Source organism: Microcebus murinus, chromosome 4, assembly GCF_040939455.1.
Source record: "Microcebus murinus isolate Inina chromosome 4, M.murinus_Inina_mat1.0, whole genome shotgun sequence".
NCBI classification, from domain to species: Eukaryota; Metazoa; Chordata; class Mammalia; order Primates; family Cheirogaleidae; genus Microcebus; species Microcebus murinus.
In genome coordinates this window covers 44,018,217-44,044,017 of record NC_134107.1, presented here as the reverse complement: position 1 = coordinate 44,044,017, position 25,801 = coordinate 44,018,217, and the positions used below count along the sequence as shown (strand labels likewise).

Below are 25,801 nucleotides of genomic sequence, written 5' to 3'. Positions count from 1 at the left end.
CTATGGCTGCTGTGTACACCTGTATATGTTGTGTCTGTTGACCACTGCGTGTCCATTTGGATATGTGTTTGTACACAGCGAAGGTTGCGGGTCTAACTGCGATTGTGTCCGCGTGGACTACGTATATAAAGGCTGAAGGGAATTGTCTTTGCCTTTTGCTCCTGGTTTTATGAGACAATGTGTGTAGCTGCGCGTCCAGGACAGGAAAGTGTTTGTCTCTGAGCCAAGCTCGGTCCTCACTCAGGCATTGGGGTCACGGTCACGTTCCTGGATGCTTTGGCACGGCCTCCCGGAGGGGCGGGGCCTCGGGGCCCGCCTCCGCCCCTGGGAGAAGCCTGGTTCCTCCCAGCAGGAGCCCGGGGGCCTGGCCCGCGACGCCAGCCGGGCCCCTCCCCGCGGGCTCCGGCCCGCCCATTGGCCGTGGCTGCGGTGACGTCGTGGGGTTCACAGACAGAACCCCGAGAGCCGGGCGCTCGGGAGGTACTGTCCGTCACCCCGAGGCTGTGTATCGTCGTCGTTTGCTCACCTGGCCGCGGGCGCGTCCTGGCCGCTGCAGCCCGGGCCGGGGTGCCAGCCGCCGCCGCCGCCATGGTGTCCCCGGTCACTGTGGTGAGTGAGCGAGCGCGCCAGTGTCCGGCGCGGCTGGAGCCCACCGGCCTGGCGACCGGGCTTCGGCAGGCCAGGCTGCCGGGGGCCGAGGAGGGGCGGGGTCGGAGACGGCCGGCGTCCCCGGCGGGAGGCGGGCGCTGTCGCGGCCCCTCGCCCCCAGACCCGCGCGCCCTCCTCCGCGCGCCCTCCGCCCGCCGGCGGGAGGGAGGAAAACACCGGCCACGTGACTCGGAAGCGTGACTTTGTTGATCTGGGTATCTGGCGCGGGTCCGCGGGGTCGCAGCCCGGGAAGGAGGGGACGGCAGCCTGCCGGCGGGTTCTGCGCAGGCAGAACACAGGGAGGCGTGGGGGAGGCTGGGGGGCCAGGAGGGTGACAGCGATCTCCTGGGAATCCCGTCCCAAGTTTGTTTCCTCTCGTTCCTCATCTTATAAACAATTCGGGGACTCCCCTGAGTCTAAAGCAGCGCTGCTAACGCGCCAGAGGAAGAGGGGTCCTTCTCCATCGACACCTCCTTTTCAGGCTTCATAACTCGAGCCTTTTATCTCGTCTGCCCACCTTCCTTTTCTAGTGCTGGGTTCTCCAGGACTGTTAAGGTCTCCCCAGCTACTGCCGCTTTCTCCTTCCAGAAAATATGGGGCCGAGGGAGGGGATGGAGCTGACGTTGATGTTCCCAAGGGCCGGCAGGTGGATGATGGGGATTGTGCGGTTGGCATCCCCTCCAGCCACCTCCTCTGACCATGCGCCTACTCTGACCGGCCTTGATGGGGGAATTTCCATGGAAAGGGGAAGTCATCTCTTTTCCCTGCTCTCACCTCTGGCAGAACAAGGGCAGGCTTGGATCCTGGACCCACCCATCTGCCTCTTCCCAACCCCCCTCATCAGAGTGTGATCAGTCCTTAGGTGTCTGGTGGTCTGGGAGTCCGAGTGTGTCCTCAGAGCCCTGTGCTGGACAGCTCACCCAGCCAGAGACACAATCAGGTTGAGCAGAGTGTGTTAACAGGGAACCCCCACTGCTCCATATCATCCTCCTGTCCTAGCGGCCCATGCAAAGGAGCTTCAGGGATCACATATTCAGAACATCCCCAGCAGCCCCCTCCCCCAGCTTGGACTCTGCCTGCAGTGGCCTTGGGTACAACCTTTCTTTAGCCGCCCTCCCCCTAATCCGGCTGAGACCAAGTCAGCTGCTCTAACTTCCCCCACTCAGTTCTCCATCTCCTCCCAGTCTGTGGCTGGCTCCAGATCAGAAGCTAGGAAGAGAACCCCTCCCCCCTTCCTGCCTCTTTCTAGTGTGCCTTGAGTTGCTCTTGTTCTTTGGGAAGTGAGACTGACTGACACGCACACTCCCTCCCCACAGTCCCTGAACTCTCTGGTGTCTCAGGGACAGTTTTCTTGCTCTCAACTTATGGGTCCATTTCTCTAGCTAGCATCCCTGGCACTTCTTCTTGCCCTTGACCTCACCTTTAGGCTGGGGCAGGTGGAGGCTGAGGAGCAGACTGGTCAAGGAGGAGAGGGCCTGAGGGCCTGAGGTGGTTGGCAGTGCCCACCCTCCCACATTCCTGGCACTCACCTGGTGTTGCCAGGGCCCTAAGCCTGTGCCCTGGCCCCACCCCTGGGGATCACGAGTTTGCCAGTCAGGGCGTCTCTGTGGTTTCCTGCTGACTTCACTCCGTTCCAGACAGCTGGGGGCTGATGCTGGCAGAGAGGGGCTAAAGGGGCCCTGGGAAGGGAGAGGGAGGGGGCAGGAAGGGAGAAGCCTTGGGCTGCAGAAGGGGACATTATTCCATGGTTTGTTGCCCAGTGAGTGACCATTCCAGCCCATCCCCAGCACCAAGAGTGGACACAGGTAGCAAAAATAGAGGAGGGCTTCCCCTCCTAATAAACTGAGCCTCAGGGTGGTGATAGGTTTGTTCACATCCTGCTGGCTGGTTGGGCAGGCCAGGCTGCGTTTCTCTGTGTCAACCCTCCCTGCTCAGAGGTGGCAGTGAGGTGGGTGTTGTGGGGGTGAGCTGGGGCAGGGGTGGGGTGGACCTGTCTCTGGGCAGATGCCCAGACTGGAGGTGCTGGTTTTGAAAACTCCTATGGGTTTGTGAGCTCCCAAGCTCTGAATGTTGTCCTTGTCCTCTGTCCTCCAGGTAAAGAGTGAAGGACCCAAATTGGTGCCCTTCTTCAAGGCCACCTGCGTGTATTTTGTGCTCTGGCTGCCTTCGTCCAGCCCGTCGTGGGTCAGCGCCCTCATCAAGTGCCTGCCTATCTTCTGCCTCTGGCTCTTCCTTCTGGCCCACGGCCTGGGATTCCTGCTGGCCCACCCCAGCGCCACTCGCATCTTTGTGGGGCTTGTCTTCTCTGCTTTAGGTGATGCCTTCCTCATCTGGCAGGACCAAGGGTTCTTTGCACACGGTCAGTGGTCACAGTACCTACCTGGGAGGTCCCTGGGAGGGGGCAGGGATTTGGAAGAGGGAGGTTTTGAACCAGAATATGGGGAATCTGAAGATTTCTGTGGCCAGGAACTGTGAGGGCCTCTGTTGGAGGATGACCTTGCAGGTGATCTGATGATCAGTTCTAGAGTTCTTCAGGGGAATGGGAGTGATGGCCTTTACTTTTGTGGATCTTCCCACCCCTTAAACTTGCAAAGCAAAGCTGCTGGGTTATCCCAAACACTCCACCCCACCCGTCACTCGTTCCTCACCAAGCCTGCCTTCAGCGTCCTTCATCCCTTCTCACTCCCAGGTCTGCTGATGTTCGCTGTGACCCACATGCTCTACGCCTCAGCCTTTGGCATGCGACCACTGGCTCTTCGGACAGGTCTGGTGATGGCAGTGCTATCGGGCCTGTGCTATGCCCTCCTCTACCCATGCCTCTCAGGTGCCTTCACCTACCTGGTGGGGGTCTATGTGGCCCTTATCAGCTTCATGGGCTGGCGAGCTATAGCAGGGCTGCGGCTGGTCGGGGCAGCCTGGCGCTGGACTGAGCTGGCGGCTGGCGGGGGCGCAGTGTTTTTTATCATCTCAGACCTGACCATCGCCCTCAACAAGTTCTGCTTTCCCGTGCCCTACTCACGGGCACTCATCATGTCCACCTACTACGCTGCCCAGATGCTCATCGCCCTGTCAGCTGTCGAGAGCCGGGATCCCGTGGAAGACTATAGACTGAGCAAGGCCAACTGAGGTGCCATGGTCTGGTCACCCCTCTCTCCTCCTGGGGCTGGGGTCCAGACCCTGGGAACCTGCAGGAGCTGGATCAGGATGGCTGCAGTGCCAGCCTGGGGCAGCAGGTACTATGTGGGGAATTTACAAGTTTGAGGGGGTAAGAAGGAAAAGGATCTCCCTAGCAAAGCTAGTGGTCCAGGACAATGCTGAGAGCTAAAAGAGCCAGCCTAACCCCTTGCTGGAGCCAGAAGTAGACATCTCCCCACCTCTACCCAATCAGGACTGTCAGAGCCCCTCTGGAGGGTGATGGTGCTCAGCTTCCTGACCCCCCTTCCCCTACTAGGTGGAAGAATCTGACTCTCTCTCTCTTATGCCTAGGACCAATGGCAATGCTGGGCTCACTCATTCCCACCTTTTCTGATCTACACAGAGTTTGAAGGAAAGAGGGGAGAAATCTGTACTGAAAAGGCCCAGCCGTAGGGCTTGAAGTCTCTTTCAGAGGCCTCCAGTTGGGAAGATTGGATGAGAGGAGAGTCTCCCTTTCCCTCTTCTATCCTTGTTACTTGAACAATCTGAATCTCTAAGTGGTGGGTGGGAAGGTGAAGGGGTGTCTGTCCAGACAATGCAGGAGAGGGAACTTCTTTGGTCAGGAGCTTGGGGTACCAAGGATTCAAGTTGGCCCCATCTCTCTTGCAGGCCAGCCCAAAACTCAGGCCCCATACCACCACCCTCAGACCCTGTCCCCAGGGCTAGGGTGAACCATGCCAAAGGAAGGGGCAAGCCTGTGTGTCTGTGTGTCTCTTGTTTGTATATAGTCTGTCTCCCAGCCTGCCTATGTCTTTCTCCGCCACATGTCTCTGTCCTGCTGTCTGTCAAAGTCTCATAGGGAGAGGGCCTCAGGGAGCTGCTGAGGGGGTGCTGAGCCTGGCTCAGAGAGCTGGGACCCTTCCACCCCCCCCAACACACACACTCTCAATGCTTTTCTCCCATCCCCTCCTACAGTAGGAGCAAGAGGAGGGGGTTCCAATGACACTCTGGGGTTATAAGACCCAAGGCACATACAATGCAAGGGGAGCAAGGATGAGACAACTCCATCCTTTACTGCCCATGTGAAAAAAATAAAAATAAAAATCAAGGGCCATTGGCTACCCCACTTGTCTGCTTGTGTGGCATGTGCTTGTCCTGGAGAGGGGTTGGGGGCATGGTGCCAGGGCCCTGGCTGCCCTCACATCCTGGATCATAGTCTTGGCCAGTGCATCTTGGCGCCAGGCTGGCTCCCTGGCTCTGGTGACACTGTGCTGGTTGGAGTGGGTCGCACTTCCCTGGTCACATGTGTGGGTGAGGATGTGGTTCAGGAGGATGGGGGATGGTTAGTATTTGCCACTATCCAAATCTGTCATTATGCACTTCCCTATGCACAGATGCCCAGCACCTGTGGTGACCTTTAGTTACCTAGTGTCTTCTACTGCTGCCCACCACCTCCCCTCCCCAGTCCAGACCTGCTGCCTGTTCCAGATACCCTTCAAGTATCTCCTTTTCCTTGTGCTCTGGGCTTGGTTGAACAGCTGGGAGGAATGGGATTAGATTGGCTGATTCATACTTTAGCTGTAAAGCCCTGGCAGAATAATTTGTCACCTCACTCCAAGGGCATCTGCATCTTAACAGGCAATGCCCTAACCCAGAAGTACAAAAGGAAGCCTCAGGTGGTGGTGAATATGCCTTTTTGTAGAGGTATTGCACATTTGTGGGGATGTGATATAGGAGACTCAAATCTCATGTGTGTTGGATGAATCAAGGATTTTCAAATTAGGGTCTTTACAGAGATTTCTGGTACAGAGTAGCAAAGGAATAAGGAGAGGAGACAGGCTCAAGGACCCCTTATCCTTGTTTCAAGTCCAGTAACTTCTTAAGATTATTTTTTTAAATGAAGAATTTCACTGCAAAACATAGATTTGAAACTTAGTGAGCTGGGTGACCAATCCTTTGTAGCTCTCACGGTGGGAACCCTGGACATGGAAGAGGCAAGGTCCTGATCCTTTCAAACCCCAGAACTCTGAACACAGACCTACCTAGTATGAATACATGGGAGGGAGCAGGATGGGGAGGAAGATCAAGTCAGGAAGACTTGCCCCCATTCCCTAAGGGGAAGGGGAAGGTACAGTGTGGGCACAGAGGCAGGGGAGGCAAATCAAGGCCCAGTCAAAAGGGGGCTAGTTACTCCCTTGTGCATGGGTTTGGACAAGGCTCTTAGGAGTCTAGGTTTGGGAATCCTCATCCCACTCTCACTTCCATCCTTTTGCTGTATACCACTCTCAGGAACAGGAAAGCATGAGCTTAGTTTATTGTCCCCTCCCTTCATTGCATGTTTACACTGACAAGCACCAGAGAGCAACCTGGGCTGCCTGCACTGGGCCATGCAGAGGATGGGCCAGGAAGCCCCACATCACAGCAGCCTCCTGATGCCTGGGCCCGGCTGGAGCTCACATAAGGTACTTTGATTTCTTCTGCAGACTCTCGGTGATGGATGCTAGAATTGACTTGTCATCTTTGTCTGAAAGAGCAAAGCAAGTATTTATTAGTGTTAGTGATTTCAGGGTAATTCTAACCTGCTGGACTTGGAGTTCCTGTGCAGGAACCAGGGGCTGGACCCTGGGACCCTTAATCCTGAGGTTGACAGAGTATATGGGATCAAGAGTTGCCATTTACTCAGCACCAAATATTTGCCAGGAATTGTGCCAGTTACTTCATACGCTATCTCATTTACACCTCAGAGTCCTATGAGTAGAAAACAGGCTCAGAGAGGGAGCTTGCCAAGGTCACATGGCTGCTCAGTGGTGGAGCCTGGGCCCTGGGCCCATCGCTTACAACCAGAGGTAAATTATCAGGGATCTCTCTAGCTGTGGAATGGAAGCCGGATAGCTCCCACAGTGCTTTCCCTGGCCTAGTTCTGTTGCAGTTCAGCAGCCACTCTGGAGACATCATCTCGGTGCCAGACACTTAGCTAAGTACTGGAGAGACAGAGCAACAGGATATGGTCCTTTCCCCAAGGAAAGGCATCTATAACTGAATAAAAAAGGTCTGTAACCATGGAGACCACAGCAATGGAGTGCCATGGAGAGTTCAGGGCGTGGCAGAAAATGAGACCAGAGAGGTAGGGGAGAGGGGAGACCAGAGTAACCTTGTTACTTTGGAATTTTATCATGAGGGGAAAAGCTAGAAGGGTAATTTTAGGAAGACAAAGCAAGGCAGGTCAGCTTTGCATTTAGAGTGCTCATGCTGCTAGCTGTGTAGCTATGTAGACAGCAGACTGTGTGGGGAAGGAATAAAACATTTCCCTGCACGTGTGTACATATGAGCAGAAACAGGGCATGCGTGTGCAAAAGGGAGGGTTCCCTTCAGTCCTCCCCTTATTTGTGCCTCCCCTCTGTCCTTATCCAAGACCAGTGGTTTTCAATCTTGGTTGCACATCAGAATCACCTGCAAGATTTTGTAAACATATAGATTCCTTCCAGAACCCTGCCAGAGAGTTTGTGATTGGGTGAGTCTGGTTTAATACAGTATCTTTTTTTAAAGGTAGCTGAAGGCCCACCAAAGGTTGCAAAGCACATCTTATCTAGGGATGGAAAACTCCCATGTCTGTATGGGCCAGTGCGCATAACAAATGACATCCAGAGGATGGGAGAGCGGCAAGAACTCTGGCCAATTAAGAATGTTTGCGCCACCTGATAAAAGATTAAATAAAAAACCGTACCAGCCAAACGAAGAGAGCTGACAAATGGCCCATGATTACAGCATTGTGTGTCTCTGCTCCAGCCAGGACGCTCCCCCTCTCCTGTCCCCCCCCTTGCCAAATGCCAGGCTGGCCCAGTGGCGGCCGGTGGCGCCCTCACCGTAGACAGTGAGCGTGCAGCTGCTGCGGTCCTTGCCCAGCTCGTTCTCCACCAGCACACTGTAATCGCCGCTGTCCTTGAGCGTGCAGGTGGGGATGACGAGGGTGCACGCCGCTGGTGGAGTTATACTAGAACTTGGAGTCGCCCTTGTAGAGGGTCACCGTGGGCCGCGGGTTCCCAAGGAAGGCGCAGGTCATGGTGCAGTCCTGGCCGCGGAGCACCGTGTGCGGCTTGAGGGGGGTCAGGAAGCGTGGCGCGTGCCAGTCCTTCTGCTCGTAGGGCTTCAGCTTGGCGCTCAGGTCCTCAGACTGCGTGGGGGCGAGGTGGGGGTAGGGGCCAAGGCGGGCCGTGAGCGTGCCCCAAGGCCCCCCCCCCCGCCTGCCACCCCCGTCTTAGAGCTCGGAAGGCGCTGGAGACCCAGCTCACACGGAACCCCGAATACCTGGGCCAGATTCCCAGATGCAATCAAGTCTGGGGCCTCGGACTTTATACTCGTTTCTAAGGGCATCTCCGCTTTCACACACCTCCGTCCCTCCCCCTCGCCCCCAGCCACTCCAGGGTTCGCAGGTTTTTATGCTTTTCCAGACCCAGGGGTCTTAGATGTCTTCCCAGCCCCAGCTTCCTGGACCTGGGTGTTGCAGTTGTTGCCCCGCCTTTAACTCCGCCTCCAAGCTTCCCCTACGTCATTTCAGCGTCCACGGTCTCCTCTTGTTCCCTTTGAGCCCCTCTTTTGAACGCTGTCCCGCCCCTTAACCCCTTACCTCCAGGGTTCCCAGATGCCGTCCGTCCCGCCCTGCGCAGCACTAAGCAGACCGAGTGGCTCTAGCCACGCCCCACGCCCCTCCCTGCCCCTCTACCGTCATTCCCATCCCCAGAGTTCCATCCTCAAAGTTAATCTCACCCCTGACAGCACTCGGAGGAAAAATACCTCCCCGGCTAGGCTTCTCCAACATCTACTTCTCTCCCCAGCGTCCCAGACGTGAACTCTTTCATGGCAAAGATTCTCAGACTTTTCTTTCACCTCTTGGGTACTCCTGGTGACCCTGGTGCGATCCCCACCATCAGGGCTTCCAGATTTAACCCGAACCCTCAAGGCCCCTGACTCACTCTGGTCCTTATTGACGAGCCAGGTGTCCCTGGAGTCAAGCGGTTCGCTGTCACCGATCTCATTCCGAGCCACCACTCTGAAGTAGTGCTTCCTGCCTGGGAGGAGCCGGGTCACTGTGTACTTGTTGCTGAAGATTCCGGCCGCAGTGTACCAGGTGGCCGTGCTTGCATCCCGCTTCATGATGACGTAGTGGGCCTCACCGTCCTCTTGCACATCGGGGCTATGGTTCCAGGTCAGAGTCACCGTGTTGGGGACCTCCTCAAACAGCTGTAGGTTTGTGGGGGGCGGGGGAAAATCTGGAAGAATTGGAAGGTCTGTAAGTGACCTTGGGGGGCCTGAAGTATTGCGCCCACACACTGGCCACCCGCCAAGCCTGAGGGAAGGTGGGATGGGGCACATCCCGTCTTAGTCTAAGGCAGCTGGTGTCTTAGAGTCAGAAAAACCTGTTTCCAAAGTGCTGCTCTGCCATTTATTAGCCCTGTGACTTTGGGCAAATTACTTATCTTTTCTGAGACACCTTTCCTCATTTGCAAAATAGGGGTAACAACTACTATTTCTTGGAAACAGTGGGTAAAGTGCCTGGCATGTAGTTACTGTTCAATAAAAGTTCATCCCTTCCTTCCTTGGGCATTTAGAGCTTTATTATATAGCTTCCAGCCCTTTCTAAGAGGTCACCCTAATTTTTAATGGATTAATCTCTCCCTGCCCCCCCTTTACCCATTCTCTACTTTCTCTGCCAACCCTACTCGTATATGCCCCAAAGCTCACCAGATATGACTGCAGAAACCGAAACAAAGTCTTGGTCCTAGTTCAATGCCTCCAGGGCTTTAGGCCCTTGAGAAAAAGCAGGGAAACAGCCCTCTCATTAGGCAAAGGCTGACACAGTTTTGCTTTGTGGGTTCAAAGAAGGCTTCACTACCATAAGGCACAACTTCCCCATGGTAGGAACTCCGTACCTGCCACACGCACATGGATGTCGTAGTATGCCTCTCCAAACTCATTCTGGAGCAAGATTCGGTAACTCCTGAGTCAGAGCGCTTGGTGCTATTGATGAGGAACTGGGATTGGTTTTTGCTCTTGGTGATGGTTTCCCGGCCCTTGGTGGGGATGCCATCTTTCTGCCAGATCACGTCGGGCGGTGGTGAGCCCTGGGTGGTGACAGGAGATGGCACCACTGGTCATCTAGATCAGTGGTCCCCAACCTTTTTGGTACCAGGGACTGGTTTTATGGAAGACAATTTTGCCATGGTCCAGGGAGTGGGGTGTGTATGGTGCAGAGCTCAGGTAGTGATTCGAGGCCTGTTTCCCAAGAGTCCACTGATCAGTACCAGGCTGTGGCCTGGGGGTTGGGGACCACAGACCTAGATGGTATTTGGGGATAGGACCTTCCCCTGGCTCCATGTCAAGGAGTCTCCTGCCAGGCTTTAGCGCCAGGGATCTGGTGAGGGGCGGAGTCAGAGGCAGAGACTAACGATGGCTACAGTAGCCACCTTGGTTATTATGTGAAGAGCATATGGGGGCGATGGTCAGGGAAAACTCACAGAGAAGGCTGCGTGGATGCAGAGGGCTGTCCCAGCACGAGCCACCATGTGACTCTTCAGCCAGGCACTGAGGTCAAACTTGGGCACAGCTGAGACGGAGGAAACAGAGGTGGGGGCATGGGCCTCTCTTTTAAGAAGACTCAGCTTTAAGCCTTCCCACCAAAGTCTTTCCCAACCTCTTTTCTTTCTTGCCCTCACTCAAGGCCATACAGACATCTTGTTGCTCTGCGACACTATGAAGCATTTGTTTTCTCATCTGTCTTATTCTACTAGCATGTAGGACCCTAGAAGGCAGGTCCTGCGTCTTGTTTCTATGTCCCTAACATTTCCCTTGACACAGAGTTGATACTATTTAGCACACAATGAGTCTTTTTAAGTCTTTTTTTTAAAGGGTAACCCCTGGGGTTACCCCTAGCTCTGTCCAACAGGTATGCGTGACTTTTTCTTGATCATAGAATCACCCAATTTTCTCCTGTGGAATGAGGCCCCAGGGAGGAAAGTTTGGAGCTAGGATGTTGGGTACGAACCCTCAGCCCTGTCTCTGTCCTCACCTGGTGGTGGCATGGCACAGACTCCCTCATCTAGCTCCACAGGCTCCCCGACCCCAGCCTCATTCACAGCCCGGATGCGGAAGAAGTATTTCTGCCTCTCGGTGAGGCTTCCCACAGTGTAGCAGGTGCCTGAAATGGGGATCTTTGTGTACTTGGACCACTCCTTGGTGTCTTCAGCCCGCATCTCAAGGATGTAGCCAGAGGGGGGGTCTCCCTCTACAGGCTCCCGCCAGCCCAGGGAAATGCTGGAGTTGGAGGAATCAGACATGTGCAGGCCCTGCACCAGGCCTGGGGGTTCTGGGGTAGAACAGACGTACAGTCAGCCCCCAGACTCATCCACACTCAATGCTATGCCCGCTTCCCACACTCAGTACTCCTGAACCCTTTCTCTCACCACTTCTATCTCCAACACCCGCAGTTAACTCCCTCAATACCTAACCTTGTATGCTCAACAACCTCCAAATTCAAATTTAATTCTCTTACCAACTCCATACTTTCATCCTAATGTCAATACCCTCCAAATCCAACATATCTTATACATACACTATATTTAAAACCCCAGCCTTTAACCCAGCCATCTCTACCACACCCACTGACAGGTAGCACCCCCACCCTCCTTCCTACACTCAGCACCCTCACTCATTCCTCACCAGCCTGTGACCTCACCTAACCAGAAGTGCTCAAAGCTTGATAAAAACTTCTTTTGCATCCTACCTCCTCACCATCCCTGACTCTCAATCTTTATTTTTTGCTTTCTCTTGTGTGTGAATCCTGTCCCTCTGGAATGCTGGCAGCTTCCAGAGAGTGGGGACTGGGTGATTTTCCCAGGGAAGAAATTCTCTCTCTACTTTGAATGAGCTAATTCTACTATGTTGTGGGGCCCAGCAGCTCCATACTCACTAATGGGATCCTTGGCTACTACTGAGCTGGATGGCATACTGGGGTGCCCAGGGCCTGCCTTATTTACAGCTATAACTCGGAATTCATATTCTGTGTCCTCCAGGAGACCATCCACAGTGTACTTGGTGCCTGAAATGGGAAACCGAGGGTTGTGAGGCCTATGGGGTGAGAGACCAGAGTGAGAGACCAAGGACAAGGAGGTCATGGGGTGTTGTTACAACTTCCAAAATAGTTAGGGGCGGGAGGACAGAGTAGCAATGGTTCCATTCCTTTGGTCTCTCCTGGGTCTCTATCTCTGGAATCTCACCTTGGATGGGGTCCTTGTTGACTGGCACCCACAGGTTACTGCCTTTCTTCCTTCGCTCTACAATGTAGCGGAGCACTGGGGCTCCCCCATCCTGGGTTGGGCCATTCCATGTGATGATGGTCATGGCCTCTTTTGTCACATCAGTCACTTGAGGCTGGGATGCAAGACCAGGGGGCTCTGTAGGGGACAGAGAGAGGGCAAAGGTCAGGAGGAGGGAGCATGTAGACAGCTGCCTACTCCACGTTGACGTCTGCTGCCCCTTGAAAATTATTTTAATGAATTTTTTTGTTTGCTTTTGAGATAGGGTCTCACTCTGTCACCCAGGCTACAGTGTGGTGGCATCTTCATACCTCACTGTAACTTCAAACTCCTGGGCTCAAGCAATCTTCCTGCCTTGGCTTCCCAAAGTACTAGAATTACAGGTGTGAACCACTTTGCTTGGCAAAAAAAACAAGGAAACCTTTAATGATTCTTAACTCTGGTTATACATTAACATCAAGTGGAGAGTAAGAACAAACCCACCATCAACAACTAGTGTGAGTTCTACACCTTGCTATTGCAATTTATTTATTTATTTTTTGAGACAGGTCTCACTCTGTTGCCCAGGCTAGAATGCAGTGGTACCGTCATAGCTCACTGTAACCTCTCAGACTCCTGGGCTCAACCTATCCTCCTGCCTAAGCCTCCTGAGTAGCTGGGACTATGGGTGTGTGCCACTATAGCCCCCTAATTTTTCTATTTTTAGTAGAGATGAGGGTCTCACTGTGTTGTTTAGGCTGGTCTTGAACTCCTGGGCTCAAGTGATTCCTCTGCCTTGGCCTCCCAAAGTGCTAGGATTACAGGCATGAGCCACCTTCCCGGGCTCAATATTCTAATTTAATTGCCCTGGGATGGAGGGCAGGTGTTAGTATTTTTGTGAAGTCCCCAAGTGATTTTAATGTGTAGCCAAGATTGAGAGTCACTGACTTAATACCCTCCCACCCATGTGACCCCCATGCCACAATTCTCTATCAATTGTCTTGACACACTGAGATATGGAGATCAGTTGGGAGGGGTGTAGCAAGTAATTTATTAGCAATCATAATTAAAATGCTGATGTCATCAAGGGTTTTCTTTGGGAAAAAATTAGAGTGGATTCAAAGTTATCCCTAAAGCAATATCATGCTCACTTGAATTCTGGGATGATTTCTGGAATGGAGAAAATGGAGCTGGTTCCCTGGAATTGTGCTTGTACTTCATATACCTATGGGAGTGTACTGTGCATGTGATATGACTGGCAGAGGTTGAGAATTCCTGCCCGAAGTGATGTTCTGGAATCAGTCTGTCTCACAGGACAGCTAGAGAGATGATCCCGTGGAACTTCCCACAGACCAGAGTTCCTCACTGGCTGAACACTTCCTGACCCCTGGGTTCCCCACTGAGCACAGGTGATCTCACTGACCTATGGGATTTCCTGCAAACACTTCGTCAGTCTCCAGCGGGTCGCTCACTCCTTCTGAATTGACCGCCAGGATACGGAACTGGTAGGCTTTTCCCTCTTCCACCTTGTTGGTGGAGAAGTCGGTGACTTTGCCATCTACCTCGCCTATCTTGATCCAGGACTTCTTGCCGACTGCCCTCCGTTCCACTATGAACTGTGTCACAGGGCGCCCGCCGTTGTCCTTTGGAGCCTTCCACTTCATGTGCACGCAGCTACCTGAGAGCTCCAGGAACTCCACCTTGCCCTGCGGAGGCTTGGGACGATTTGGGGACAGAGACCAGCTTCAGAATGGGGCTTTGGAGCCAAGGTTCAGAAGGGCCTCCTCCTACTCACTGGAGTTCTGGCCAGGATGGGGCACAGCTGGATCCTGAGCTTTTGGAATCCTTTGCTCTTGCCTGTGTCCATTGCCTCTCCTTCTAAGACTTGCCCAAAGAGTTTGATCCTTGTCCCCCTGAGCCTCCCTCCTGCCTAGGAATGGGTGGCCTGAAGACCGGAGGGGCCCCAGTTTTAGCTGATCCCCCGTCCCCTTCCAGACGAGTTCTCCCCATCTTCTGAGCTTCCAGAACACCAGTGCTTTCTGGTATCACAATTTATGTTATATTATAATTACATATCTGTCTACCAGTTTCCTCCCCTTTGGGTTGAGGAATTGCTGGGGATACTTCATCTCTGCGTCTCCAGCACTGAGAACACAAGAGGAGGTGCTCAGTCATGCTGCTGAACTGAATTGAAATGCAAACCTTCTCACCGCTCAGCTTGATGGAAATGCAGGTGGAGGATTTGGTGACCATGTGTGTATGTTGCATGTTCACTAAGGCCAGCTCCTCATCTCTTTCCTATCCTTATGTTCAGATCAATCCTACATCTCATTCTCACCCCCCATTCCATCTTCCTCTCCTAACTTATTTTATCCCCAGCCTAACTCACCCCACTCCATTTCACTTCCATCCTCACTGCTCTTCCCAATCAACCTCACCTGCATCCCTCGATCCCACCTCTTTTTCACCTTATGTCCAACTATGCCCTCATCTTCAAGTCAATAACAATACTTAAGTAACATATTTGAAGGTCTATTATGTGCTGTGCACTTGACTATGTACTTTAAATTCACTAGAAATAGATACTAGGGGTAAAAAAATCACCCCGTTGGTGGTGAGAAGCTGAGGCTTAGAGAGGTTCCCTTGACCAAGGCCACCTAGTTAGGAAGTTAGGAAGTGAGCTCCTGGTTGCAAAGCCAGCCCTCCAATACCATTCCCAGCCCCAACTCCAACTCCATCCCCAGCCTCTTTCCCAGCCCACCTTCCCCCCTGAGCCTGGGCAGCTGGTGCCCCAGCCCAACCCAGCCCTGCCCTCACCCAGCACATTGAGGTGCAGAGTGGCCGTGGCTGAGCCGTGGTCATTCTTGAGCTTGAGCAGGACAAGGCCTCTGTCCTCACGCACGCACTTTGTGATGGTGAGCAGCGCCTGGTCTTGGCCGCGCTCCATGATCACGCGCTCCTCCTCGGTCACCTCCATGCCGTCTTTGTACCACGTCACTTTGGGCAGCGGTTTTGCCCGGAAAGGCACCTTGATGTGGGCCGTGTGGCCCACCTTCATGGTTACTGGGTGTGCCGCCAGTGCCTCAAGTACGGAAGGGTCGATGGTAGGAGGATCTGCAGGGCGGGGCGGCAGGGAAGGCTCGCGCCTCGAAGGTGGGGGAGGAGCCGATGGGGAAGGGGGAGGGGGAGGAGCTATGAGCATGTGGGCGGGCCAGGCGTGGTTGAGCTTTGCCTGCCTTGGGCGGGACCATACCTGCGATGAACAAGGAGGCTTCGCTCTCCGCGCCCTTGGCCCGGAACGTGTACTTGCCCTCGTGCTCCGGGCCTATATTGGGGAAGATGAGCTTGTGCACCGCACCGTGCTTCACGATCTGCACGCCCGGCAAGTCCGTGATCTGAGGGGCCAGGGGCGGGCGTGAGTGCGAGCGTGGGCCAGGTCGACCTCCTACGCCCCCTTCCCGGGCTCCTGCTCCGGACCTCTTTGCCATCTTTCAGCCACACGCCCTCCACCTTCTCATCATTCAGCACTACGCACAACTCGGCCGGGTGGCCGCGTGCACGTCGGACATCCCGCTCTTCACCGTGGGCAGACGCTCTGGGGAGAAAGCGGGCAGGAACGGGTGAGGGTGTTGGGGTGAGGGGAACTCATAGGAAAAGGGCTGGTGGCTTTGCTCGTGGGAACGGTCAGGTGCTGAGTCAATCAAAATAATTTATGATGAACAGGTGGTTTGCCAGTGGTCAGTGGGCGATTGGGGGATGGGGACAAGTAGCAAGTAGATGGGAGGGGGTTGGGGAAAGGTCAGTGGCTTAGGAAGTGGTGGCCAGGAAGACTGGAAGTTGGTTAATGGAGAATTGATTAGTGAACCATGGTCTGTGGGACTTAGGATGATTGGCTGGAGAGGGAAATCTATGGCAGAGATGCAGGTGGTTAGTGGAGTTGGGATGTTTAGTTGTTCTTATGCTCCTCTGTGGGATGTCCAGGGTCACTGGGCATTAGGGGTAGCCAGGGGCAGTAGAGAATGGTTCTGGTGAGGGAGTAGGAGGCGGTTGGGATCAAGAAGTTTGGGATGATCAGGGTTGCTGTGGATGGTTAGAGTCTGAAAGTAAAGAATGAAGTCAGGGGATTTGAGATAGAGTCTGGGAGATAGAGGATGACCAGGGTCTAGTAGGAGGTATGGATGTTCAGCGCATGGTCAGAATTGGGGAGATGGGAGTGGTGGAGTGGAGAGGTACAAATTGGCCATGGTCTGGGGGAGGGTTTGGGTCAGTAGCGGGACAGATCAATGTCCACCTTAGGGGAGTGCAGGATCAGAGGGATTGGTCAGTGGGGATTGACAGGGTGGGTCTTACCATCCACAGTGACGGTGGCAGTACTGTAGTATTCAGTGGGGTCCCCATCCTGCATGGCCACCACAGTGTACTTGCCATTGTCGCTGAGCTGTGCATCCTCAATGATGAGCTCCGCTCGCTTGCCCTCATGGTTCATGCTGTACTTGGTGCCGTGTGCCAGCAGCTGTCCGTCCTTCTTCCAGTGCAGGATCACATCCTTGGATGTCAGCTCACACTCCAGGCATGCGTGGCTCCTCTCTTTCACACGTACATTTTTGAGGGTGCTCACAAACTTGATGGGGATGCCTGTGGACAGACAGACTCTTGGGCCTGCTCCCAAACTACTACATCCTTTTTCTGCAGCCACATGCTGCCCTGCCCCTCTTTTGGGCAGGAATTTGCAATGTTGAATTTGTTTGTGTGCAATATGTGACCCACCAAAGTACCTGACAGGGAGAGTCCCAGCTCTGCCCGTTACTTGGGAGTCGACTGTACACAACTCATTTGCCTGCGTCTCAGTTTCCTCATATGTAAAATGGGGAAAGAACTTTCACAGTGCCTCAGTCAAGATCTCTAACAATCTCTAACAATGCACACCTGCATTGTCTTTCTGGTGTCTGGGCCTCTGGACATGCAGTCACCTTTGGTGGGGATGTTCTCTACTCTCCCCCCTTCTCTGGAAGCTGAACTTTTTGTTCTTGGTAAAGCTCAGACATCACCTCATTATATCATTTCTGTCATTGTCAGCCTTTTTTGGGGGCTCCAACAGTTTCTGTGTCTTTCTCCATCACAGCAATGATGATTCCATGTGACATAGATCCCAGGTGTGGTTTACATGTATGACATGGTCATTGATGTATACTCCATCATGTACAAATCCTTATACTAGTTATAATATCAGAATGTGAGCAGTCAAGAGTGACACAGATGTGCTGTAATATATGATATCAGAACTATAGTTTCTTGGTCCATGATCTTCCAGATGATAGTAAGACCCCAGTGTATCTTGGCTCTTGGAATATGAACTGATTCTTATTTCATTTTTCCATTTGCCTCCGCCACTAAGACTAGAGGTTAACAGAGAGGAGAATACCCTATCTTTCTACTACTCATCATAGGATCTTGCAAAGAAGAGATGGATGGATGGATGGATGGATGATGACTGCCCACATGAGGCCGCTGTGGCATGAAGCCCACCCCTCAGGCTCTTGCCCAACTACTCACGGTCAATGGTGAGCTTGGCCTTCTGTTCCAGATTTCCCACTTGGGCAGAGAACTCGCCGCTGTCACTGAGTCTGGCATCCTTAATCTTAAGTGTATGGGTCAGACCATCCTCAGACACCATGATTTCATACTTGTCATCCCTCTTCAGTTCCTTCCCATTGAACTTCCACACAAAGTTGGGATCTTTCTTAGGCGGACCTCAAACACTGCTGTCTGGCGCTCTGTCACCTTCTGCGGCTTCATATCTCCCAAGAACTTTAGTGGCTCATCTGCACCAGAGAGTAGGAAAGGCAGTCATTGGGCTGCAGCCCTGTGCCCCCTGAAAGGTGGAACAGTGAAGGGGACATGGGGACTCAGGTGTCTTCGGCCTCCAGTAGCCCTTAGTTGGAGGGAAGCACCCTTCCTTTCATTCTGCTTGTGAACCCTTCTCTGGAGTCCCCTCCCATGATGTTCACGTGGTCTCCTCCCTAATAAGGTTAACAGCAATTTAAAAAAGTATTTATGTAGTTTCAGATACATGTGAGGCACTATTCTAGCCAATTTGCACATTTAATTCATCCAATTCTCACATAGGTAGATTCTTCTAGTCCCCATTTTACAGATGGGGAAACTGAGGCAAAGAGAAGTTAAATAACGTGCCCTAAATCACACAGCTCATAAGTGGCAGCAGCTGGAATTTGAACCCCAGTAGTCTAGCTCCAGAGTCTGTGTTCTTAACTACTAGGCTACACTGCCCCATGGCACTTATCTCACAGTCCTCTCTCTTACATTTCATGTTTCATCCCTCTGTGGACACCCATCCCACGCAGTCCTTTCCTGCATAGCCCCACGGTCCTCGCCCTAATATCTCCCTGAACTCCATCCCTGGCCATTCCTCTCCTCTGACCCTGTGCCCCCCGATGCCCACACTCATACCCAGCACTATGAGCTCTGCACTCATCCACTTGTCGCCCACAGACAGGCTGTAGATGCCGGCGTCGCTCATGTTCACGTTGGTAATAACCAGCATGTACTTGGTGCCCACCTGCTTCACATCGTACTTGCCCAGGGAGTACTGGATCCTCAGTGGCTCAGTACCCTGTCTCATGGAACAGGGAGGAAAGCTGATGAGGGGCTTTAGGAGACTTCCAGGGCTCTCCATTCCCCAAAGTCAGCCTGAGCTGGAGGGTACAAGTCCACCTCTCTAAACACACCCAGAGACTGCTACCATTTTTCTAGCCTCATCATGTGGCTTGGTGGGATCCAGACCCTGTCTCCCCACAGGTTCCCTCCAGGCCTAAACTCCTAATGTGCATGAGTTCATTAGATGCTTTTTCTTAGAGACACAGGTCTTCAGTGACCTTCAGGACTATTGAATCTAGCCTTCAGTTTAAAGATCGGTAGACTGAGGCATAGACAGGAATGTAACTATCTCAGATCAACCAGCAAAGTAGGGGAACAGCTAAAAATAGAGCCCAGCCCCCAGTCTCTTACAACCATACCAAGGGGTATCTTCTTGATGGGATGGAAGAGAGGCCCTCACATATTGATAACAAGAGGGTCTGAGAAGGGAGTGGGTGCAGAAAGGAAATGATATTGCTGGGGTGGGCCATGGCCAGGCTCTTCCCCACCTTGATCCATATCATCTTGATATTGGGGTCCTTCAGCTCCATGATGCAAAGACCACTGTCGTGTCAACCTTGGTCTCTATATCTTCCAGAGGCTTCAGAATCCTGATGGCCTGAGAGATTGTGATTACAAAATGCCAAGTGTCAGCTGCATCTGGAGCCTCCCTAGCCTGTGTCCCCAATCCTGGAGGAGCCCCTAAGGGCCTGGGGAGAAATAAGTAGAGGTTGCTGTGAGCTAGGCTGACGCCATGGCACTCACTCTAGCCTGGGCAACAAAGTGAGACTCTGTCTCAAAAAAAAAAAAAAAAAAAAAAAAAGAATCAGTTCATATTCCAAGAGCCAAGATACACTGGGGTCTTACTATCATCTGGAAGATCATGGACCAAGAAACTATAGTTCTGATATCATATATTACAGCACATCTGTGTCACCCCATTGATCAGTTGGAAGATTTAGGAGGAGAGCAGTATGACAGGGAATGAGAAAAGAACCACCATTTGTGGAACAGTCACTATATACCTGAGCCATTATATAGATTATTTAATTCCAGTGTAGATGCTTAATGTAAATCGGTTGATTGAATGAGTGACAACAACCCAAAAACAAATGAAAGAGGAAAGTATACTTTTCATTTTGTAGATGAAGAAACTGATGCTCAAGAAGGCCCCAGTTCACACAGCTAATAAGGCAACAGAACTGGGATTTGAATTCAGGACTCTCTAACTCCAAAGTGCACGCAAGTACATCAGGGAGTGGGGATGAGAGGAGAGGTAGAAGCAAGGTGACTTGAGTTCCTTTCTGCCTCTCGCAGTAGAGACTATGCCTCTGAGTATGTGTGTGCAGGGTGGGGGAGACTTGCTACTGGGAGATGTGGAGGCACCAGCACTTTTGGGGAGGCCCAGCCCCTGGGCTGCATACCCTTGTTCCCTGCTGGGCACTGACCTCCACCTCCACTTTCTTTTTCATCTCTTTGAGCTTCTTGAGTAGCCCCCGGCAGTCGGTGAAACCATACTCCATGCAGACCTTCTCAAAGTCCTTCTTGGGCACCTTGGACAAAATCTCCAGCATCTCTTTCTCATTTGTCACCTTCTTCTGCTTCTTGGGAGCAGGGGGAGCCCTGGGAGTAGGAGGGAAATAAGCTTATACTCAGAGCCTCTCTCTGAAGACAGAGGAGGCCTTTCCCAACCTTGAGATGCCCCTCCCCACTCCACAGATTCTTGGAACTCAGGGCCCTGTTGAGAGAAGCCTTCAGGAGGCTCCAGCCTGGGTGGGGAGACAGCACCCCCTGCAGAAGGGCCTCCCAGCCTCACCTTTTCTTCAACATCTTTTTGAAATCCATTTTCTCTTGACCTGAGGACAGAGAGAGGGACAGGGTCAGAAAAGGGGGCATCTAGTCCCTAAGAGGGAAGGCCAGGAGGAGGGGGCTGGCTCACCTTCAATCACCATCAGGGACACAGTGTAGATGGCATCTGCATGTTCATTGCTTGCAATGCACTTGTAGTTGTCAGAGTCATCAGAGGTCAGTGGCTCCAGCTGGATCAGGGTCAGGCCATTAGTGGGGGGGGGGAAGGAACCACAGGGAAACTTTCTGTGAGATGGGGAAGGAGGGCTTGTTTATTTTTTTATTTTTTATAAGAGGTGGGGAGGAGGTGAGTGTTGGGTGTACATGTAGAGGATTGAGCAGTCTCTATGATTTGGAGGTGTGAGGTGGCAGTCAGCGTGAGTATGTGTGTTGGTAGCCTGATTCCATGGCAATCGAATTGCTTTCCCATCAGACTCTCCCCCTTGGCTGTGAGCTCCTAGAAGGCAGGGACTTCCTTCCTCAGCCTTGTAACTCTACGTGCAGTTCCTGCCACTGGGCTGAGCTTTTCATTTAACATAATTTACTTCTCTGTCCCAGGCACTGGGCTGAGCCCCAGAGGAAACAGTGGTGAGGAAGGCCGCCTTGGTGTCCCTCTGCATGGTGCTCACAGCCAGAAGCCAAGGTGTCTGCCCTCAGAAAGTGTCTGCAGAATGCATGAGCTTGTGTGAGGGCTGGCCAGTAGGGAGACTCTGGGGCAGCCTGTGTGTGCTGTGGTTGGGGGCGACGGTCCAGTGATGGGTCTTTGGGAGGAGAAGGGACCTGCCTGTGGGGGCCTGGGGTGACTTTGCCTTTCACAACGGGAAGTCAGGGCAGGACCCGAGTAATTACAGGGACAGGAGTCATTATAAGCTTAGGTGTCCCACTGACCCATGCCTCCCTGTCCTCAAAGATCCTGGAGATAGAGGTTGCAGCTGGTAAGATCTAGCTCTCAGAGTGTCCTTGAAGTTAGTTAGACCTAAGGACGATGGGCCCTCAGTGAGCCCTTTCTGGAGGGGTCAGTCGAAGACTCCGGGAACCCTGACCCTCATCCCACCTCTGAGACCAGTCCTTCATCGCCTCCGGGTGCCGCCCCAACTTGGCCTTGCCCCAGGCACCATGGTCCCGCCCCTTCCTAGCCACGCCCCACCGGCTGGCTCTCTGGTTCCCCTTGGCTCCCTCACCCTTGGGCCCCTTCTCAAACTGCCCCTTTGCTTGCATTTGGCCCAGCCGCCGCCTCGCTCTGGCTTTGCCCTGGCTGTGCCTCGCCCCGCCCATCACTTCGGTCCTCTGCTTTCTGGCGATACCCCGCTCCAGACTCCGCCTCTCTTATCCTGCCGCGCCTCTAGAGCAACGACTGCCTCTTTCCCTAGCGCCCAGTTCTGGGTCGCCGTTGCGGCTGTGGGCGGTGGGAGGACTGGCGGCCCGCCCCGGGGTCCCCTGCCTCCGGCCTCAGCGGTAGCTGGGCCTCCGGCGCGGGTCTCCGCACCTTCAGCACGTGCTCCTTGTTAACGCTGTCGTAGAAGATCTTGGCGGACTCCTTGATGGGGATGCCGCTCTCCCTCTTCCAGGAGACGTTGGGTTTGGGGTTCCCCTGCACCCGGGCTCGGAACACCGCTTTGTCCCCTGCGGTGGGCACAGGACGCATTTCCCCTCTTAGCCACCAGTCTAGACCCTCTCCCCGTCCGCGCCTGCTCTCAGAGACCTGGGCCTGGCCCCGGGCGAGGAGGAGCCCTTGGCCAGGCTCTGCCGGTGTCCGTGTACCGGGGACGTTGGGATGGCAGAGCGGGCTGGGGGATTAGGTTAGAAAGCGAAGCACCGAAGCACCGGCCGGGCGCGGGGGCTCACGCCTGTTACCTTAGCACTCCTGGGAGGGTGAGGCGGGCGGGCGGAACTCTCAGGAGTTCGAGACCAGCCTGAGCAAGAGCGAGACACCCCCTCCCCCCGTCTCTACTGAAAATAGAAAGAAATTAGCTGGACAACTAAAAATATATAGAAAAAATTAGCCGGGCATGGCGGCGCATGCCTATATTCCCAGCTACTCGGGAGGCTGAGGCAGGAGGATTGCTTGAGCCCAGGAGTTTGAGGTTGCTGTGAGCTAGGCTGACGCCACGGCACTCACTCTAGCCTGGGCAACAGAGTGAGACTCTGTCTCAAAAGAAAAAGAAAAAGAAAAAAGAAAAGAAAAGAAAGAAAAGAAAAGAAAAGAAAAGAAAAGAAAAGAAAAGAGAAAAAGAAAAGAAAGCAAGAAAGCGAAGCAGCCCCGGGGACCTGGGGGGCCACGGGGAGCGACACACCCTCGGGTGCGGTCATTGGCTGAGGTTTCTCCACGAACTCAGGGACGCTCTCGCCCGCAGGGATGGTGGAACTCCGGGTCACCAAGTTGAAGAGCTCCACTGTGCTCGAGGACTTCCTCGTGGTCGCGACTTCCTCTGTGGGGGCCGGCGAGAGGTCAGCATGGGATCCAGTGGAAGCTCACCCCAGGATTGGAGGACTGAGCTTTTCTTGAGGGGAAGACAGTGGAGCATGGGAACAAATGGAGTTTAAGGAAAGCGGGGGCAGGACCAGCTTGGTCTGAGAAAGGAGGACCTGAGTTGGTGGGTCACCCTGTTATGGCAAACTTCAACCACTAGGGGACGCTAATTCCTTTCCCACACCTCAGCGGTCAATCACTTTTTTGGGGCCATGGCCCTGAAGTCCTAATTTTTTTTTTTTTTTTTTTAAAGGAGTCTCCCTTTTTGGGATTTCCTTGGTCTTTGGACTTCTCTCCTGGAAGTTCTGGTTCCCCAGTAGCATGAAGAAGGGCCAGGCCTGCTTTTGCTCTAGATTTCCTCTCTGCCATTCTGTGGGTTCGGCATTCATTGCCTGGGGAGTGGTGATCCTTGAGTGAGGGACAGGACACCGTCCCCCTCCAAGGGGATATTTTTGGGAATCTCCCCATCTAAAACAGCATATCTATTGTGGTGATATAGTTTTACATTTGGAAAACAAAAAAGTGCTTTTGCAGTATAAACTACAAAAAATGGTGAGTTATCAGTTCATAACAACTACTCTGAATCAGGAAGCACTTCCCTGGTGTCAGGAACCATGCTAGGCACATGTCAGAGATGATTTTATTTAATCCTCACTGCATCCCAGTGAAGTAGGGACCTTTATTATCCCCCACTAATCTGAGGGACTGAGATGAAAAACGTATTAAGAAGCTCTCATGGCCTGCTTTTAAATAATGACCAGAGGTCTCAGACAGGCAGTATGCAGGCTGCACCTGGCCTGAAGATGTCTTTTACATGACCTCCACAATATTGAAACAAAAACAGTCCTACCTCTGAAAATGGAAAGATTCCACATAAAAATTCATCTTTCTGGATTCTCAACACTGGACTCATAGTCGCATATGGCAACAGGCAGTGGGAGGTGAACAGCAGGTGCCCCTTTCGTTGGGGCATGTCCTCTTCACTTTCTCCCACATTTCTGCCTGGACCCTGTCGGTCAGTGGTTTTCAACTCTGGCTGCATGTTAGAATCACTGGAGAGCTTTAAAAAAATACCTGATTTAATGGTTTGGTGTGATACTCAGCTATCATCCTTTTTTCACCCCTCTCCTCTCTCCTACCCCCTATACTGCAGTGACTCTGAGAATCACCACTATACATCACTTGTGTTTGCAACTTCTGGTTTAGACCACAGGCTTTGAGTCTCAGCTGTTCCACTTGCTCTGCCTCAGTGGCCAGGAGGGGTTTGTTGGTAGAGTGTTTATCTGGCCTTGACCTCTATGCACAGAGGGCTTTGAGTGACTCTGTCCCTCTGGGACTTTGAGGGAGGGGCTGTGACTGTGAGAAGGGGTATTCAATATCCTGGCCCCTAGCCATCTTTTAATCTCTTTCCACTAGAGACACAACTAAAACAGTCTGCTCTTCTCTGAGACCATTTCTCAGCTTTCCCTTGGATCTGCCCTCCCCCAAGTCTGGCCCCTAGGGGCTAAGAGCCTGGGTGCTTAGGTCACTTGTTTACGAGCCTATCCTCTCTGCACTGGTAGTACCAAGTCTCCTGTTTCTTAAATGGAGCAAGGTCAGCATTACTCACATTTAGATAAGGTGGCTACCTTCCTAACTTCCCCCATGTCTAAAATTCTACCATCAGAGATACAATTCATTTACCTATGGCTCTGATCTTAAACAATTAAGAGTTTATTATTCACACACATCCATGTGATTGATTTTCCTAAGCTGTTTCCTGGAGATCTGATCTGTGGTGAACATTTAGTTGGCTGAAGCTTTATCAAAGCCCAGATTAGCAGCACAGGTTGGGAGGGGGTTGCTGTTGGTATTTTTGGCTTCTGAGGGGCCCATTTGTGGCAAAAACTGAGGCCACACAGCGGGTGGGTGTGAAGGAAGAACGACTGCCCCTTCTCAATCCCTCCCCCATCCCCACTCCACTTGCCTCCCACGATCTTGGTTGTCTGGGAGAAGGTCTGCACGTGGGTGGAGGAGCTAGAGAACTCCATGGACACATGCTCCTGCATCATCTGCTGGTGGTACATGGTTGCCATGGTGACAGCAGGCGTGGGCACTCACCTGTGAGGACCGCGGAGAGGATGAGGCTATGAAGGACAAGGGAGGGAGGAGGAGGGAGATTCAGAGAGGTGTGTGTGGACACAGAAGAGACGGATGTGCACAGGAGAGGGCCTGGAGAGCAGTCAGGCAGCAAGCCTCTTCTCTCCGGCCTCTTCTTCCCTTCCTAGCTCCCTTTCCCTGGCTGATTACAGGAACCAATGGGCCTCTCCCCTCACTGAGTAACTCCAAACCCTTCTATGGTCTGGAGGGAAAGGACACAGGGCTTAGATTTACCCTGCCAACCAAGTAAGGCCCAGGAGGAGTTGAGGATACCTCCTGATAGCTACACGGAACTAGGGAGGCAGTGCTGGATGTTTCATCAGGAGAGGATGAAGTCAGACCCAAGAAGGAACCTCCTGACTAAGCCATAACTGGAGTGGGCCTTACAAGGAAGCTGTGGATCTTCTTCCTGTCTCTGGGGACCACTGGCATTGGTGGAATGCTAAGACAGATGGCAACACATTTCTACAGCTCTGCTTTCATTTGTGACATGGTAAAGGCAGAGGTTTAGTTTTTATCTCACATTTTTCTTTGAGCTGGCAATTCAATCACATAAGCAGTGAAACATTAAAATCTACATGAAGAGGCTCCCTCCCCCTCCCGAGTCCCCCCATGTCCC

At 52.9% G+C, this 25,801-nt stretch overlaps 2 protein-coding genes across 2 annotated transcripts; one reads left to right on the top strand and one right to left on the bottom strand.

Moving 5' to 3' along the window:
- The first annotated feature begins 419 nt into the window (after window positions 1-419).
- Window positions 420-6,078, top strand: TMEM86A (transmembrane protein 86A). The gene is made up of 3 exons (XM_012780631.3): window positions 420-609; window positions 2,743-3,007; window positions 3,338-6,078. Exons 1-3 carry the CDS (start codon window positions 589-591, stop codon window positions 3,772-3,774), a joined length of 723 nt encoding a protein of 240 aa, XP_012636085.1. The 5' UTR covers window positions 420-588; the 3' UTR covers window positions 3,775-6,078.
- IGSF22 (immunoglobulin superfamily member 22) lies at window positions 6,069-25,725 on the bottom strand. Its single transcript, XM_076001386.1, is given in 27 exon segments — window positions 6,069-6,307; window positions 7,647-7,756; window positions 7,758-7,954; window positions 8,668-9,050; window positions 9,711-9,776; window positions 9,779-9,902; window positions 10,296-10,384; window positions 10,847-11,143; window positions 11,747-11,875; window positions 12,054-12,230; window positions 13,495-13,797; window positions 14,889-15,185; window positions 15,325-15,466; window positions 15,549-15,619; window positions 15,622-15,666; window positions 16,422-16,706; window positions 17,625-17,816; window positions 17,819-17,893; window positions 18,540-18,702; window positions 19,235-19,284; window positions 19,287-19,344; window positions 20,174-20,348; window positions 20,542-20,581; window positions 20,665-20,764; window positions 22,060-22,196; window positions 22,868-23,002; window positions 25,010-25,725. Coding segments are annotated over 27 exon segments (4,020 nt in total). The 5' UTR covers window positions 25,119-25,725; the 3' UTR covers window positions 6,069-6,236.
- Between the last annotated feature and the right edge of the window lie 76 nt (window positions 25,726-25,801).